The 17523-nt window shown below is 40.5% G+C and overlaps 1 protein-coding gene across 7 annotated transcripts in view; it reads left to right on the top strand.

Annotated features, from left to right (window-relative positions):
- Positions 1-17523, top strand: part of ARID1B (AT-rich interaction domain 1B) — a 1953609-nt gene that overhangs the window by 1769920 nt on the left and 166166 nt on the right. For 6 of the 7 annotated variants that reach the window (XM_044063501.1, XM_044063506.1, XM_044063512.1 and 3 more), the window contains one exon: positions 13186-13298. In XM_044063501.1, the coding sequence (XP_043919436.1) occupies positions 13186-13298 (113 nt within the window). Of the gene's footprint in view, positions 1-13185; positions 13299-13859; positions 14019-17523 lie in introns of all 7 variants that reach the window. The other variant, XM_044063533.1, reaches the window with a different exon arrangement.

Here is a 17523-nt window from a genome sequence, read left to right as displayed (position 1 = left end):
AGTTTGCACTGTTTTTCTGTGTTTATAAGTTAAAACTGTTTACTGCACTTGCTAGTTTAAGTTTTGCCTGTACTAGCTTTTGATAGCATTTAATCGAAAATCATAGCATTTATTGTGTTTTCTGCTTTTCTGTAAAAAACTTGAAAAAACAAAAAAAAAATATCCTTGCTTTCCATACTTTCCTAAACTAGTGTTCCAGAGACCAGATTTTGCTGATCCCTGGGCTTTGTCTTGGTTCCTGTTTTCTCCATTTTCCTTGTTTGGTCAAGGGTAGTTTCTTTACTCACTAGTGGGAGTAGGGAGTACTGAACTGCCTGTTTGTCCTCAGAGGAGTGGTTTAAGGCAGTAACTTGTAGTTTATTGGCCATTTTGGGTCATTTCCTGTCTTTTCCAGCCCCTGCTATGGCTTTTCCAGCTATTGAGAACTCAGCACAGCTCCTCGTGGTGGACAGCAGTGTTCCTCTAGCAGCAGAGACCAGAAAAGACTACCTTTCCAGATTTTAAGTATTTTTCTTGGCTTTTCGACTTTTTGTGCCTTCGACTACTGTTTCTGCTTATTTTATCAAAGTTTGCACTGTTTTTCTGTGTTTATAAGTTAAAACTGTTTACTGCACTTGCTAGTTTAAGTTTTGCCTAAAAGTTAAACTACAGGCTAATACACTCAAGTGTACTAGCTTTTGATAGCATTTAATCGAAAATCATAGCATTTATTGTGTTTTCTGCTTTTCTGTAAAAAACTTGAAAAATCAAAAAAATATCCTTGCTTTCCATACTTTCCTAAACTAGTGTTCCAGAGACCAGATTTTGCTGATCCCTGGGCTTTGTCTTGGTTCCTGTTTTCTCCATTTTCCTTGTTTGGTCAAGAGTACTGAACTGCCTGTTTGTCCTCAGAGGAGTGGTTTAAGGCAGTAACTTGTAGTTTATTGGCCATTTTGGGTCATTTCCTGTCTTTTCCAGCCCCCTGCTATAAAGCACGCTTTAGCGATTAGCACGCGGAGTTGCCTGTGTTGCACTTGCACACACTAGGGCAGGCCGCAGCTAAGTTTAAACTTAAACTAACTACCTAAAAGTCCACTCTTCAAATTTTTACTACTCATCTAATCAGCGTATCCTATAACTAAAGATCATCTCTACTTGACTCTAAGTAGACTATTCTCTATCTGTTAAACCTAGCACTTGCTCCTACAGTACTTATTACCTTGATTATAGATAGCACCCAAAAGGCAACCCCCATTTCTCGGTCACCCACATCCCGGAATCTTTTAAAGTTTTTGTCTATCCTTCTAGCATGGATCAGTTGCTAGTGTCATCTCCTGCTCAGCTGGTGAACCTGGGAATATTGAGGCAATGTTACAATTGCCTCATGTACACTGACAACCCTCTCCTCCTCCCACAAAACACAAATACATGCGAGATGCAACTATAACTGGAGGCTGAGCTCTCTCAACATAGGACTGGCAAGACCAGTCAGGAGGGAAGGCACACACTATAGACCCAGTCTCACATAGTACCATTACAACCTCAAATCATACACATAAACACACAAAGACATACTCGAAACTCTGATCAAAAATCTACCAAAACAGCAGAGGCCACCAAAGCAGACACCCAAAACCACCACCTCAGAACACAACACCTGCAACACATAGACCTCACAGTCAGTGTCAAACAGTCACAGCCCTAAACACAATGCCAGACACACTAGTCATTGGTGACTCCATAGTCAGACACACTGATGTCCCGCTCACCAGACTGAGTAAGGAGAAGGTCAGCACTCAGGTCTCTCAACAGCAGGTACCAGTCATTGTCCACGCTGGTGTAAACGACCGACTACATGAAAAGAGACATTGAGGAGCTCTCTGATTATGTAGCCCAGGCAGGTATGACCCTGACCTTGAGCAGTATCCTACCTTCACCAAGAATGATGCCACAATACAGAGATAAGATGATCAGCTTTAACAATTGGCTTAAACACTGGTGTCATTCAAAGGGGATCCAGTATCTGTCTGCCTGGGATGACATGCTGGACAAGCCACGCTAGCCCAAGGGGACGCTTGCACCTGTCACCCTGGGATTCGGATATTGGCAAAGGCTCTTGCCCATAGTGCCTTTTTAGGCAAGGCTCAAATTCTAAACCTACCACCCTAGAACACAAAAAGGAAATAAACTAAGGGTAATGCTGCTCAATGCCAGAAGTCTAAATCTCAAAATGCACTTTCGAGGCCCTTCTCAGTATGGAGAACATTGATGTCTGTGCTGTGACAGAAACCTGGTTCAAGGCTCCTGAGAGCACCCCAGCGCTATCAGGTTTTACCTCATATCATGCTCGGCCCCAAAATCAGGAAAATACCAAGAAAGGAGGGGTATCCATATTCATCAAGGACACCCACACCTCAAGACTGGTGGCAACGCATGATGCATCGGAGACCATCCAGCAAGACTGCTCTGCAAATAGTAGCATGTTACAGGCCACCCTCACAAACTCAGGAACCTCACATGGCCTTCCTGAAAACACTAGAGGGATAAATGTATCACCAAACACCATCATACTAGGTGACTTGAATTACCCAAATATAGACTGGGAACACTACTCCAGCCCAGGCACCCTAGCCCAAAAGTTCCTGCAATTCCTAAACTCAAATGCCATGGAACAACTAGTCACCATTTCATCATCACGAACATCCTCACTGGTGAGATCAGATCACAAACTAATCTCTCTGGAGGTCCTCATCCCACCCCCACCTGAAAAAAAAAAACCAACAGAAAAAAACTTCCCAAAAGCCGCCTTCACACTTCTAAAAACAAGGTTGGTCTCCTTTAAGGCCCCCGAAGGAAAACAGTACTCAAGCCGCTGAATCACTTACAAATGCCTTCTACCAGCACCTGCAGGACTGCATGGATAAGGCAATCCCAAGCAAAACAAAGACTCTTTGTACCAAAGGCAAGCGTCCAGTCTGGTGGACCCCAGCCATAAACAAACTCTACAACAAAAGGAGGAAGCTACTACAAGATAGAGCAAAATCCTTAAAAGGTAAGACACCCTTGATCACTATAAGTAAAAACTAAGAGCTCTCATAAAATCATCCAAAGCAAATTTCGAGAAAAATAGCTAAAGACTCAAAAGACAATCATAAGGCCTTCTTTAGCTATGTTAGAAACCTAGGAGGAAACTCCCAGATATGCTCAGAACTAGTTCAAAATGATGTGAAGATTACTGATCCTACAGACATTGCCAACATACTGGCTGACAGGTTCAGTGCAAACTTCTCACCCTCCCCAAAAGGAGAGATATCTATACCAAATGATTGCAGCCCCCAAACATCTCCAGCGCCCAAGTGAGAACTGCTCTCTCCAAAGCAAAAACACAGCATCCATGGGACCTGATGGTGTCCCCGGCTGTGTGCTCCATGAACTCAATGAGGAATTAAACCCACAGCTAGGACAGCTGTTTAATCAAAGTCTTACCTCTGGATACGTACCAGGAGTGGCGCACTGCAACTGTGGTCCCACTTCAATTACCGCCCATTAGCTTGACAAGCCTTATCTGCAAAGCCATGGAGAGGATCATAATGGACCTCATAAATAAAGACATTGGGAATTTGCAGACTTTGGATCCAACCCAGTTTGGCTTTGTCAAAGGCAGATCATGCCTTTTAAACTTGGTTGACTTTTTGAAACAGTCACCAAAGCCATTGATGAAGGAAAGGCAGTCCATACAGCCTACCTCGATCTGGCTAAGGCCTTGATACAATACCCCACTCGGGTATCATTGAAAACTCATCAGCTTAAATGTTAACCCATACATCACAAGATGGGTTGCAAACTGGCTGAGTGACAGAACCCACAGGGTCAGAGTTGCTGGCGCCATGTCAGACTCAAAGCCTGTCACAAGTGGTGTCCCACAGGGCTCAGTCCTGGGCCCACTCTTGTTTGGCATCTACTTTTCTGAAGTACAAGCAAACACAGGAGGGTTATGGCTGACAAAGTTTGCAGATGACTGCAAACTCATAGTAGAAAACACATCTGACACAGATATCCTTCAGAAGGGTCTCACAGAAACGGATAACTGGTGCCAGAGCCACGGCCTAAAGTTAAATGCCAAAAATGCATAGTCATACCCTTCGGGAAAAACAAGGTTACCTAGCTACCAAATAGGAGGCAATCCACTGAGCACAGAAGAAGTTATCAGGGACCTGGGGACCCAGGTTGATAGTAGTCTGTCATTCGACACCCATGTAGCTAAAGTAGTTAGGAAGACCTTCTACATTGCCCACCTTATCATGAAGGGATTCTCATCTAGATCAAGGGAGGTTATAGTCTCCCTTTACTCATCACTCATCAGACCAATGATTGAGTACAATGCCCCATTTGGAATGTATCTGACCCGACACTTGCAGCAGCTGGAGAGGCCACAAAGTTCCTCACCAAAAGGATAAAGGGTCTCAAAATCTATCCTATGCTGCCCGACTGAAAGAACTCCAGCTCTATTCAGTCGCTTGCTCAGAGGTGACCTTTGCCTAACATACAAGGCCATGTCAAACCCAGATTTGAATATGCTTCACCTCAAAAATCTAGATCCATCAGAGCCACAAGGGCGGAGACTTAAACCTCGACACGGCTATTAATAGGACGTGCTGGAGGGATAGATTCATCACCCAAAGACTCCCTATGCTGTGGAACAGAATCATGTGAGGCAGAGCACCTCGCTGGCCTTGTTCAAGAGAAATCTTGACCAATGGATGGGAGATGGATTACCTCAGTGTCACTGCTCGACAGAGGCACAGCAAAATAATGGGTATAGTTCCCCATACTAAAGGGGCGATGGGCTAGGCTTGTAAATGCCCTCGGGCAGATAGCCTAGTATGAACCTATGAACCTATGAACCTATAACTTATAGTTTGGGAATTAGGTTATGGATGGATGAGAACTGAGACATCTGCTATGACAGAAGTTGGAGGGGTGTTGCTGCAGAGATTTTTTTGAAGGAGGGTACATTACTAGAGGTTCTGATAGCTGTTGAGAGAGAATTCCATAGCTTGGCTTGTTGACTTGCAGGAGAAGTTCATTTTCAGATCTGAGTGGCCTGTTTGGGTGTTAGTGGGTTAAGATGGTAGAAAGGGCTGGGCAGTCTAATGGTTTGTCAATGATTTTGTGTGTTGTGATTAGTTGTAGGTAAGTGAGGTAATGTGGACATTCGAGCTAGTTAAGGCATTTTAGGGAGATGCAGTGATGGGAAGAGTATTTTGCATTGGTTACCAACTTGGTGGTCTTGTAAAGGACTCAGGCTTGGTTTTTAGGGAGGACTGGATATTGTTGAGAGGAGCTCCATACAGGAGAGACGGTAGGAGAAAGGTTAAGGCAGTTGAGCAGCTAGTGTTTGTCGATAGAGGATAGTTAGTTTTTGTTTGTTTTTTTTGATGATATTGTGGATAATAGCGGTCAAATGTCAAATTTTCATCTATAATTACTCCTAGTAATTTAGTGTGGGAGACCACCTCTGTAGTGGTGGTATTTTGAGATTGAATGATGAAATCTGTCTTGTTAACCAATAGGGTTTTCTTGGGAGTAAGTAGTAGCAATTTGATTTTGCTGGGATTCAGGGCTAGCTGATTATGACTGTAATCAAAGCAGTAAATTAGGAGAAAAATATGTAATGCGAGTAAATGATAGTGTTATATTCAGCATGTCCATTTTCTCCATAGTGATCTACTGTTAATTAAGTTAAACGAGTCTAGATATCTGTGGAACTGCCCCGCCCCCAAGCTCTCTTGCACCATCCAAATGTACTGTTTCTGGCGTGAGTTGTATAACTTTGGCCATTGCTTTTTGCTCATTAGTGAGCAAGTACTCCCTTGGAATTTTTTTATTTTTTTTTTAGTTGAGCTAGATACTTCAGTTTAAACTTCAGACTTTTTTGGCCGACATTATGAATAACCTCAAGGAAGCAAATTTGCTGTAGATGTTTGATGAAAACAGTCGAAAAAGGTTTTCCTCTGACAGCACATTTTCATATACGGTGATTTAAGTCATGCTTTATTATGTGCTGTCCACGCTATAGATTCTAATGCCTTTATGGCTTCCTCCATGTTACTGTTCACTGGAAAACCAGACCACTCCACGGTCTCCACCAATTTATCCTTTGTGTAAGCTGTGCAGTCCAGCACTTCTAGTCAGTCTGGTATACCACTTTCCACAAAATCCGCCCTTCTAACCTTAACTTCTGCTACAAGTTTAGAAAAAAAATGTGATTTCCTTGTATGTTAATTGTTTATGAAAATATGGTGTCTGCTTAGTTGTAGAGAACTACATCCATATCCACTGCATTCTTTTTCAGTTTGATCATGAAATTCCAGAGTTTGCAATTAATCTTTCAATGTTCAGTGAATGTAGTTTCTAAAGAAACCTCCACTACAATAGCAAAGAATGCGTTAGTTATACTGACCCCGAACCTTTGGCTTTTCTCTTTCCTTCTATCACATGGACTGCTGAATCTATTATTTTCTTTACCCCCCTACTAATACTGAATTTTATGACCTGTACTACCCAAGTTACGGTTTAAGCATTGATTTATTGGCTCTTGTAAATTACAAAACATTTTGTTCAGTTTTACTGTATAGCTAGGGAGTGCTCCTTTCTGTCTCTCTGAAGATCTCCAAGAAGTGATCCACTTTTGAGAAGCACTGTGTGGTCAGAGTACTTTTTCCTACAGATCTGTCTTCTGCATTGCAGATTTTCAAACATGTATCTGTCTTGTAGTTTATTGAAAACTCCAGGAAAAATTACTTTTTTTATGATGTGTTGATTTGGAAAGGGTCACTGGAGAATGTGAAGTTATCAGACTCTGTCCCTCCAAGTTAGTTAAATAATCTTCAGTGGGATTAACCAAGCATTTGCAATTCAGTATTTTGGCTAAACTATACTTGCGCCAGTAAATTAGAGATAACTACTGCGTGATATCTCATAATTTCCTTATTGCAGTTGTGACTGGTTAACAGATGAGAATGCGTGTGTGACTGTTCTGGGTAAAACAAAATCATGGGTAATTGTGGTTCCTCAGAGTTCTCTTTTGGCCAAACCTTTTGTGTCCCCACCCCCGTCGTTTCCTAATATTAATAAGAGATATGTGTCAGAATAATGCAGTGATTGTAAACTGGGTACATTGGTAACTTTGATTATTTCAGCAGAGTTGATATTTATTTAAGCACAACAAATATCTGGGTAGCGGTCTGGGACTGAAATTTAATGTATGTAAATGAAGCATGTGACTACCCGTAGACCTCTGGGTCTTCAGAACGTGTTAGCAGTTAGTAATACAAAAAGAATGTGGATTAGCAACAAATTACATTTTTAAAGTCTTACTTCACTGGTGAGAAATAAAGCAGTGTAAGTATTAGGCCTGTTATGTAGAACCGTGGAGCAAAGGATGTAATATTATGTGGCCTACATAGATCCTTATTTCACCCATTATTAGGCTATAATATAGCAAACACTACTTGCATATTGCAAAATAAAAATGAGTTGATTCATGTCGCTTTCGTGTTGGTACAAAAATAAACGAGTCTTTGTGGGTTCTGTTTAAGCAGCTTTATTTTATACAAAGACATCACTATAGAGGCTTATTGACTATGATTTAACTTGTATACAAACTAACAACTGCGATCATGCATGCTTACTCCGGCTGCTTCTACAGAATGGCACTAGGGATTCCACGTGTCTGTAATTTATACTTGCACACACAGCCTCGTATACTTAAAGATATAGCGCACACGCATTACACTGTAATCTTCAGTTCGAAAAAGGTTCGCTAAATGCATTTTTTTTAGGAAATATTCATACCTGTAGAGGTGTATAAATTTTAATTTGTATAGTTCAGTGTAAGGTTTATTAGAGATAAATTACGTACAGCATATTAAGTTTATAACTGATTCTTGGGAAACATTTTGGACTTGCGGTCCAAAGAAATTAATGGAATTCTATGCACTCCAGCTTCAGTTTTATTGTTGCATTAAATAAATTCTGTGTGAGAGAGTCTGGTTTGAAAGGCACGCCCATTTACGAACGCATGTCTTTCGAACGCTACCCAGCCGCGGGGTGAACATGCCGACTCCACACAGAAGGCACTCTCAAGCCCAGCCGAGATATAATGTATCTAAATTTCAGAGCCGGTCTTATGGGCAGGTCATAAGAAATATATGACATGTTTAAAGGAATCTCCATTCGTTGAAAGCCTGCCCTGAGTGCAGGTGTGTCCAGAAATTTATGCATTCATCCAACTTTGTGAAACACTGCAGAGGTAGTCTGAATATTGAGTAACATCTTCAAGACCGAATCCAAATTAATTTGCTTTTTTCTGAGGTTAAGAAGGACTTTGCTTTTTCTTAATATAACCCAGCATGATGCTACTCTGCTACTCTTTGGAAGTTTGTCTTTAGAATGTTCTAGTTCCTCTTTAACTGCAGTATGAACTTTAAACTTTTAATTTTTTTTGGAATGTCTTCTATGTCATAGCTAATCTGTATTATGCTAAATGAGCTGAAAACAATGCTAGTACATCTTAAATTCATATAAATTGAAGCTTCTTCACCCCACTTATCTCTCTCCTTTCTGACCATACATGCCATCAAGTTTTACTTCCTCAGAATCCTAGGAATTTTTTGTTAATATCAGGCTTACAAGTCATCTGTCTCTTTTATTTCCAGTGCTTTTTTTCCCTGTCATCAGAGTCACTCTGTAGTCTTTCAGTTCTGCTCCATATTCTTTGAGACCCAGTTCAAGACTGCTTTAAACTGGTAGATTTATCTCTCGACTGTCTAGATTTTTACAGAATGTCCAGTTTTTTGCCTCACATTTTTGTCTGTTCCTCATAAAATTTGAGGTCTTCTGGCAAATCATGCAGGATTAAAGTCACTAAATAATTACTTACATTTGAGTTTCAGACTTCATATCTTTCAGAAACTGAATATTAACACAAATCATGTTACTCTAACAACTTTCTAAGTTTATAAGAACAATATTTAAAACTTCTCCTTATTTTTGGGCCTTTGTCCCCCCATTATTTTATGCTTTGTCGAGATTTCTTGAGCTGAGAGGTATGATTTATATTATGAACTATGCATACTCGTTCCTGCCCCATGAGCCTGTGGTGTTCTGTGAACCTTACTGTTATTTTCCTGTAATGTTCTTGGCAGTTAGCCCAGGGGGATTAAGGATCTGAACTGTTAATGAGCTATTTCCTGCAACCAAAGAGTACAGGGTTTGATATCTTCTACCTCCGTTTGTGTACTATGTGATTCTGAACAAGTCACCTATTCAAACAGTGCTCCCAGGTATCCCCTAAAAAAGGATATTTCGGTCCAGTGGTTTTACTTGGTTAACAAATACTTGAATTAAAAAAAGTAAAATAACTTTCTGAGCTCATGCTCAGTGTTTTTCTTGGTTTACACCTTGCATATCACTCGCGCTCAGGGTTATACATTTCTGACATTGCATGCCATTGTTTGTACATTTTTTCAACTGTATGTTTCCACTTTGAATCTTTTGAATGTTCTGATTTTTTTGCATGTTTGTGACTAAACAGTTCAGCTTAGTAGCATAAACATGACATATACACAGGCCACTCATTATATACATTTTCATAGGTGGCAAGCCGCCTTCTGCAAATATCTCAGAAAAAAATCAACATCATGTTTTTGCTTATGTCCAGAATTTTGCAAGACGGGGCTGAAATAGGAAGTATAGGAATGTGAAGGGTTTTTTTTTTGTGCTACCTTCAGCCGTATGGCAGACAAATTCATTAAGTCTGGGTGAATGTCCTTCTCCTTATATCTTTGTGTTTCTTCCCATTGCCCCCACTGGCAAAAAAAGCAAGTTGATTGGGAAAATTAACAGAAAAGAAAAAAAAAGTTTGTACTGTGATTGTCACTAGTATACATGTATGCTTTTTAACACTTTTTATTCACACCAGCATTGCATAAGTTGCTCGGTTCCTGCCCTCCTTTCAATTTCCCTCCTCTTTCTGAACATTATTCTGCAAGTATTGTTTCCCACATTGCATTTATTTGTATGGAATTTGCGCATTCCCTTTTCTACAGACCCCACCTCAAGTTCTTTATATCTTTAACAGTATCCAGAACGTCTACTACATTGGGAATATATTTTGATTTCCATCCATCCACAACCCTTTTTTATTATTTTTGCAAATGGTGTCAGGGTGTCATGTCAGACGTCTCAATCCTGTAGAGCCAAGGTTTACACCACCGGGTGGCTAGCCCTGCCGCTGCTGTTCTTCTATACCACACACACATACGCGCACATTCAACACCCATGGCATGGCCAATTTACTGTGTCCAATCCATTTTCTAGTAATTATTTTTTTCAGCCAAAAACATTAAACTTATCAAGGCCTTACAATGTCTAAGCAAGTCAGATCCTGTATTCCAGTTAGTTACTACCATTTTCCCCTCAACATTTCTGTCAAAGTTCTCTGTAGAGTAGTTTTAAATTGTCAGCTTGTTACATTCACAAAAGAAATAGTCAGAATTATCTCTCTTCTCGATCACACTTCCAGCATTTGCTATCTACCTAAGAAGTCTACTTTGAGTGTAAAATATCTATACAAAGACTTTTATGCATAAGTCTAAATCTTCCATACTTTTCATACTCCGGAGCCTTCCACATTTATATTGCCTTTCCATTCTCTGTTCCAGCCCTTTCTGATTGATTCTTATAGTTATCGCCCAATGTTTTACGTAATTATCCCTTTTTAACAGCAGTGTCTGCTCTAGACTGGACTAAATACTACCAGAGCTGTTTTTTTCACTTAGCACACTCATTTCTTTCGATTTTCATATACTTTATCAGTGTCTGATAGGGAAGACTGTCTCTAGCATGCAGTTTGAACTTCCATTTAATATCTTCCAGCTCTGTTTCCTTTCTTTCTTGAGTTACTTGCTCTTAATAATGGTTTCTTTGCTTAGTTCTTCCAGCAAATTCCAGCCTTCTATTGTATATTTTTGAACCCTTACTTAGACATTCCTTTTGGTAAAATATCCTGCCTGGACTCCTGCTTTGGCTTGGGTCTTAGAATACTTATGGCTACTTTATGAATATACATTTTTGGATAGTGGTGGTGGTCTCTTGAAGGATTTGTATCTAAAATCCTGGTTGGTCTTCTCTGTCTGTCTCTCTACCTTTCAAACTTTACCCATTTCATCATCATTGTTTTTCACTTCACTTTGATTTATAACCTTCTGCTGGAGCTCACTTTTCTTGAGAACCATACTAGGTATATCCTTGAGTTTGAGTCCCTTATTTTCTATGCAATTGGTTCTAAATATAAAGCAAATAGCTGAGAAAGAAGACATCCTTGACTAATGCCTCTTCAAACACAGCTTGTCAGAGAAGAACCCTCCTGCTTTAATTCTTGTGATTTCAGTACACTTTCTTTTAGATATTTTGACAAGTAAAGTATTTCAACTTTTTATGCCTCATTGATCAAGTTTGCTCTTCCTGGCCCCCTTCTGCCTTTAGTGTATATTTTAGTATATAAGCATCAAACTCAGTAGCTGATGGAGTTGTTTTATGTCCTTTTATCTTGTTTTCTGAAAGTTCTGCTTTTTAAAATGTAGGTACTAATTGTTTCAGGTGTTTGTCATAAAAAGAGAAGCATGGGACCGTAAGTTCTAGCAGCCTTGCATGCTGTGTAACAGTTGCAGCTGAGGTGGGCATACCTTGTAAAAGTATTTCCCTATGGTTTTCTTTTTAGTTGCCTTCCATTAATAAATATATATATATATATATATATATATACACACACACACACACACACACACACACGCACATGTCTTTTTAGGCGTGTCCATTTGGAAACTGTAATAGCAGAAATGATTTTTCTTAAGTGCATCTTTTTTTGCAGGAGTTGTAACTTACCAGTAAGTTGTCTTTTAAGATCAACTTTGCTATATAGTTCATTGAGGTTCTTACTTGTTTTAGAAGTACAAACGGACTTAGGTTTTAGAAAAATGCATAAAGTTTTTTTATTGGTTACATTTGCTTTAGCCCACATTAAGCAGTTTGTAGAACACTACAGTACATGTGAACATGACTTAACACATGGAAGACTACTTTCAGTTGTGCAGCAAGCCCTTACATTGGTGGTCTGCCAATTCTCTATTCCCTGGCCCTCTGTCTCGCATATTCTTGTCAGTAACCAGTTTCTGCTGTCCATAAAAGAACGGTGTTCCATGGTTCACCTCTAACCATTTCAAACAAATGTCTGTGTAACTCAGACTTGCGTAATTCACACCACCACCTAGCCATACTCACTCCCATGTACCACTTTTCTTTTTTCCTCTCTTTGAACCCTCAGATGAGGTCCCTTTTGCTTTTTCTGCAAATGCAGAGTTGCCATGTTCATATTGCTCATCCCTTGCTGTATCTTGCTTATCGTAGAGCCCCCCCCCCAGTCATCTTTATCTGGTTTCCAGTGTTGAATTCATTACGGTAGGTGATAATTCACTGGTTCTATTTCAGCAGAAGGTCTTCAGCTAAAACAAGTCCTTTCCTCACACTACAATTGAGCAGTCTGTCATCCTCTGGTGGTGTCTTGCATTGAGCTGAGAAGTTCTTCAGCACCTTAGTTGATGTTGCTGCCATTTTCCGTCAACATTTTTATCAGGGTTCCCTGAGAGAAATATACTGAACAAATTGTGATGCTCGCATTTGGATTCAGTTCTACCTGCAGTGATTGTGTACTGACCTGGGGCACATCAATTAGTAATACAGAGAGGTTAGGAAGTGTTGCCAGTAGGCAGTTCTCTTCCTTCTTTACACAACCATTGCAGTTGAGGTAACAAAACCATGAAAAGGTAATTTTTTTTGTTTTATGGGCATTGTCTCAAGCATTGCAGTTTGCAGTATTGCTCAAGTCTAAAGCTGTGTTACGTGGAAACCTTCCTGTTATTTCTGGGAACATGTTTAATCTTGCTTTAACAGTATTGCTTTTGACACTGAATAACATTCCAAGTCTCAGTCAGGCAGTGTTTGCGTGTACTGAGAAGGATGAGTGATTCTGATATGTATCCAGTACCTTTATTTGTGTTTAGACCAACAATGCACATGATGACCTCCTCTTAGACTAGATAAGTGACATGTCTTTAATGGTATTATTCTTTGTTTTCCCATTAGGGCCTATGGGACTTGGAGCAGACATGATGGGCCATGGAGATCACAAGCTTCCAATGTCTTTGAAAGCTGACCTTGTGGAAGAAGGACCTATCCCAGTTGAAACCAAGTCAAAGGTGGATTTTCTTGCATGTGCTGTTGGATTGGCCTGGTAGCATCTGTATTGTCTTTAATGTCTTGTTTTCGGGCTCCTTTTTTACTCTTGTGCATGTCCTTTCATTTGTTTACAATGTGCCTTTTCACTCTGGAAAAACTGAAAGTTACTAGTTCTTATGGGCTTTAAACTACAAGTGGACATCTTGAATGTAGCTATATTGGCAGTGTCCTCACTTGGTTTGAAAACTGCAGTCTTTGTGCCTTTACCCCCTCTGTATCTTTAGTTATGGCTTCCTTTTTGGCAGCAGCAAAGGGATTCTTTAATAATTTGCTTCCTGGCCTTGTAAGGTGGCAAATGGCTTTTGATTTTTTTGTCATAGGGGAAATCCCATGCTTCGCATTTCATGTTCCATTGCAGTAAGCATGGTAGCTTATTGGCTGCAGCAGAAAGATTGATCAGCTCGCCATGTGATACTAATGAAGTCTGTTCATGTCCGTACCTTATGCATTTGTATATACATTTAGTTATATATAAAATTGCCCTACTTTTGTCATATTTTTGTTTTATCCCTTTGTCACAGGATAGCTACATCTGTCATGGTTTTTCTCAACCCCCAACCCCAGGCAGCCTGCCTGTCCCTTCCCCCATGTCCCCAAGCTCTGCTAACATCTCCTCATTTCATGGAGATGAATGTGATAGCAGTAACAGCCCAGGCTGGCCAAAGACTCCATCAAGCCCTGTAAGTCGCCACATTTTTATTGATCAGTTTATATTGTAATGCTTGCTTATTTGATTTTTTTGTTGTACTTTTTTGTAAAGAAGAGCTTTCTTATTATAGTAGTAGTAGTGTTTACTAACAGCCATTCATTTGTAGGATCTTTCTACAGCAGAAATGACTAAGAGTTTCATAGTGCACACTTCTTTTGGAGTATAATTCATTCTTACGAAAAGTTCTGTTATCGGGGTCCAAATTCTCTCTATAACTAGTTGATTAGTAATAACTGTTTCTTGTATTCCAAATGGAAGCCATGCAAGTGATTTCTAGGAAGTGTTTTCTTGTACTGGCATCATTATTTTAATGTTCTTCATTTGGTGTATGGTTATACAGGTTGTTTTCGTCTTATCTGTTCTTTTGTTTTGGGGATGTGAGACATATTAGTTTTGTGTGCTTTTCTTTTGGTCAGAACAACTGAGAATGACATGGTATCTAAACATAAAGTCAAATTGCCCTCCCTTCTGTAGCCAGAGACATTTCTGATTTTCCAGCAAATAAAAAAGTAACTAGACCAGGACATTGTCATTGCTGTTATTCTTTTAGTATTTGATTTACAAAAGCATAGTATGTGTCAGAATAGAGCAGTTGTTTTTTTTTTTTAATTGTTCACTTAAGGGTTGGGTGGATTTATTCTGCATTAGTGCAGATGCCTATACGAGTATATTAATTGTCTCCTACATAACGCAAATGCAGGAAATCATTCAGATTAATATACATAACATTTGCTGACCAGTAGCAAGTTTGTTGTCTGTAATGTGTGTTTAATAGCAGAACCGTGCCTGGGTCATCTAGCTCCTGATGCCAATTCCGGATTTGGCACCAAATTCCCTAGAGCAAAAGAATTTAAGAGCTGTCGCAAGCAAGTTGCTACATCTTACCATAGACAAGTCATAGAAGGGCATTTCTGTACTGGTATTCAGAAATGCCAGTACAGAAATAAATGTAGGTACTGCACTTCCCAATAAATTGCCACCTCCTAGTCATGCTGTATAGCACCACCTTGCTCCCAGGTTAGCTGCCTCTTTTGCCTCACCCTAACTGTGGTTCTGCAGATGTATAAAATTGTAGCTTGAAAGGTATTTGTGAGATAGTGAAAGAAGGGCAGCCACTAACTTTTGTGCGCTGCCGGTTAATACATTTTTTTTAATATACCTGTGATAAGAGGTTGTTGTACTGTTTTGACTCACACTTACCAAATGTAACTTTAAAAATTTCTGGGCATTACTTATGGAGCAGTAGAAACAGTAAGGAAAAGGGATGGAAAAGTTAATGTATTTATCAGGTAGTGTGGAGTGGATACTTTAACAGTACCATAATGTTAAAGAATCAACTTGGCAAAAGACTGTAATTAAGAAGCCCAACATCACTGGAACAGTACTTAGCCCCCGCCCCCGGATTCCGTAATGTCAGAGCTGTTGTAGATATGCAAATGGAAATGCTGGTTTTGGTAATATTTGTGGCTTACTGCTGTGTGTTGTGTTAAACAGGAACCTTCAGTGAAATCCAGTTACCTTGGATTATTGCAGGTTTAATTGCTGCATCCGAGGAAGTTTTATCCCACTACAATGTTCATCGTGTTACCCTGCTGCAGTCATCACACTTGGGTTATCCTGTCGTCAGGCGGTCCTGCAGTCGGCCGGAATTCCAAAGTCTTGGTCCGGCGTCGGTTGCTGTCGCTTCTTCCCTGACGTCAGTGCGCTAGGGGTATATATAATGCATCCGACACCATTTTCTTCAGTCTTTCTTGCCGTGCGGTGCCCGAAGCAGAAGCAGTTCGCAAGTGCCGGTCGGCCGACTCCTGAGATTTTCGAAGTCGAATTTCAGATCCGAAGTCTTCAATAAAGCAAAGTACCCTGTTGGGGAAACTTCTTGCCTTAGACCGATGTCAGAAAAAGTTAACAATTGTATTTCTTGTGGGAAGCAAATACCTCATAAGGATTTTCATTCTTACTGCATACCTTGCCTAGGCCCAGACCACGACGTCACTAGTTGTCGTTTTTGTGCTAGGTTTAATAAGCGTACTATAAAAAGACGCTTTGATTTCGCACGACACTACTTTGGTAGAAAATTTAACTACACTATGCCGTCGGAGCAACCGACTACCGGCATGCACAAAAAACACAAGGACAGGCAGACTAGACCCAAGCCAGACTCCGAGGCCTCGGCTGGTCCGGTCTCTGGTTCACCGGTCTTCAGTGAGGCTCCGACACAGCCCCTGACTACTGCAGATCTGGAACCTGAGACCGCTTAGGAACTTTTGGCGGAAAGTACTAGGCCGACGCAGCCATTTTGTTTAGCACCTACCAACGACACTGCTGAAAAAGATGTCGGTCATGCAGAAACACCTTCGGTTTCTGAAGGTGTCTTCAGACTGACGACGCTCACCATAAAAACGTATCCTAAGACTAAGGCTCCTATTAAACCTAAAAAGTCTGCACTTCAGTCCCCTGTTCAAGGCCCCATGCCTAAGAAACAGATGCTCAAAATGGCTGAAGATTTGATCTCTTTAATCAGGTGTTCCCAACCTCCTCCCGACAAAAAGCCTAGACAAGAGGAAGATTATGCCTCCTCTGAACAAGTGTCTATTTCCTCAGGCTCCTCTGAGGACCAAGATTATTCCTTCTTCCCTAATGAAGATTCTGATGCTGAGGATTCTATTCCCTCAGCTTCTCCTCCTGAAGACAACTCTTTTGGGGAAACTTTACACACTACGAGGGAACATTTTCACTGGGAAGGTCAGGACTACTCTGACTCAAAGAAAAGGCTCAGAGTGTTTCTGTTACTCCCCCAGCACGGACCACTTGCCATCCCCCTAGTTTTAGACATTGTGGATGATGTTTACTTAGAATCCAGTTTGAACCCAGATTCTCTGCCTCCTGCTCTGGCCAAACCTGACAGATACTATAGAGTGCCTGATTCCCACAAATTTCTTTATAAAAGTCCTGTTGCTGATTCAGAGATTATCTCCCAGGGTCCCAAAGGGGCTAAGGCTTCTATGGCAAAAAATCCTGTACCCTCTGAAAGGGACTCCAGAGCACTAGACAGGTGGGGGAAAAAGGTTTACACCTCAGCCACTCTAGCTATGAGGGCACTAAACTGCCAGTTTCACATGCTAAAATATCAGCAATTTCTAATGTCTCAGTTAAAACAAAAAATGAGCGCACTCCCTCAACAGTCTGAATTGAAAGAAATGCAGGATCTGTTTGATGCAACTGAACAGGTGGGCAAACATACTTTACAATGTGGGTTTGATTCCTTGGAGGCTTCCTGCAGAGCAGCTGTCACTGGGTCTGTTATACGTAGGCATGCTTGGTTAAAGGAACAAACTCTGCCTGATCATGTTAAAGCAAAGCTTCTAGATGCTCCCTTACAGCAGGATGTTCTTTTTGGAGTTAAAGCAGAAGAAGTCTTAAAGAAAATGGAGGATCAGGCAAAATCTATGCAGACGGTCAAAGATTTCCTACAGGTA

Source organism: Protopterus annectens, chromosome 1.part0 (genome assembly GCF_019279795.1).
Source record: "Protopterus annectens isolate FY-2018-M chromosome 1.part0, PAN1.0, whole genome shotgun sequence".
Classification (NCBI taxonomy): domain Eukaryota; kingdom Metazoa; phylum Chordata; order Ceratodontiformes; family Protopteridae; genus Protopterus; species Protopterus annectens.
This window is presented reverse-complemented; position numbering and strand designations above follow the sequence as displayed.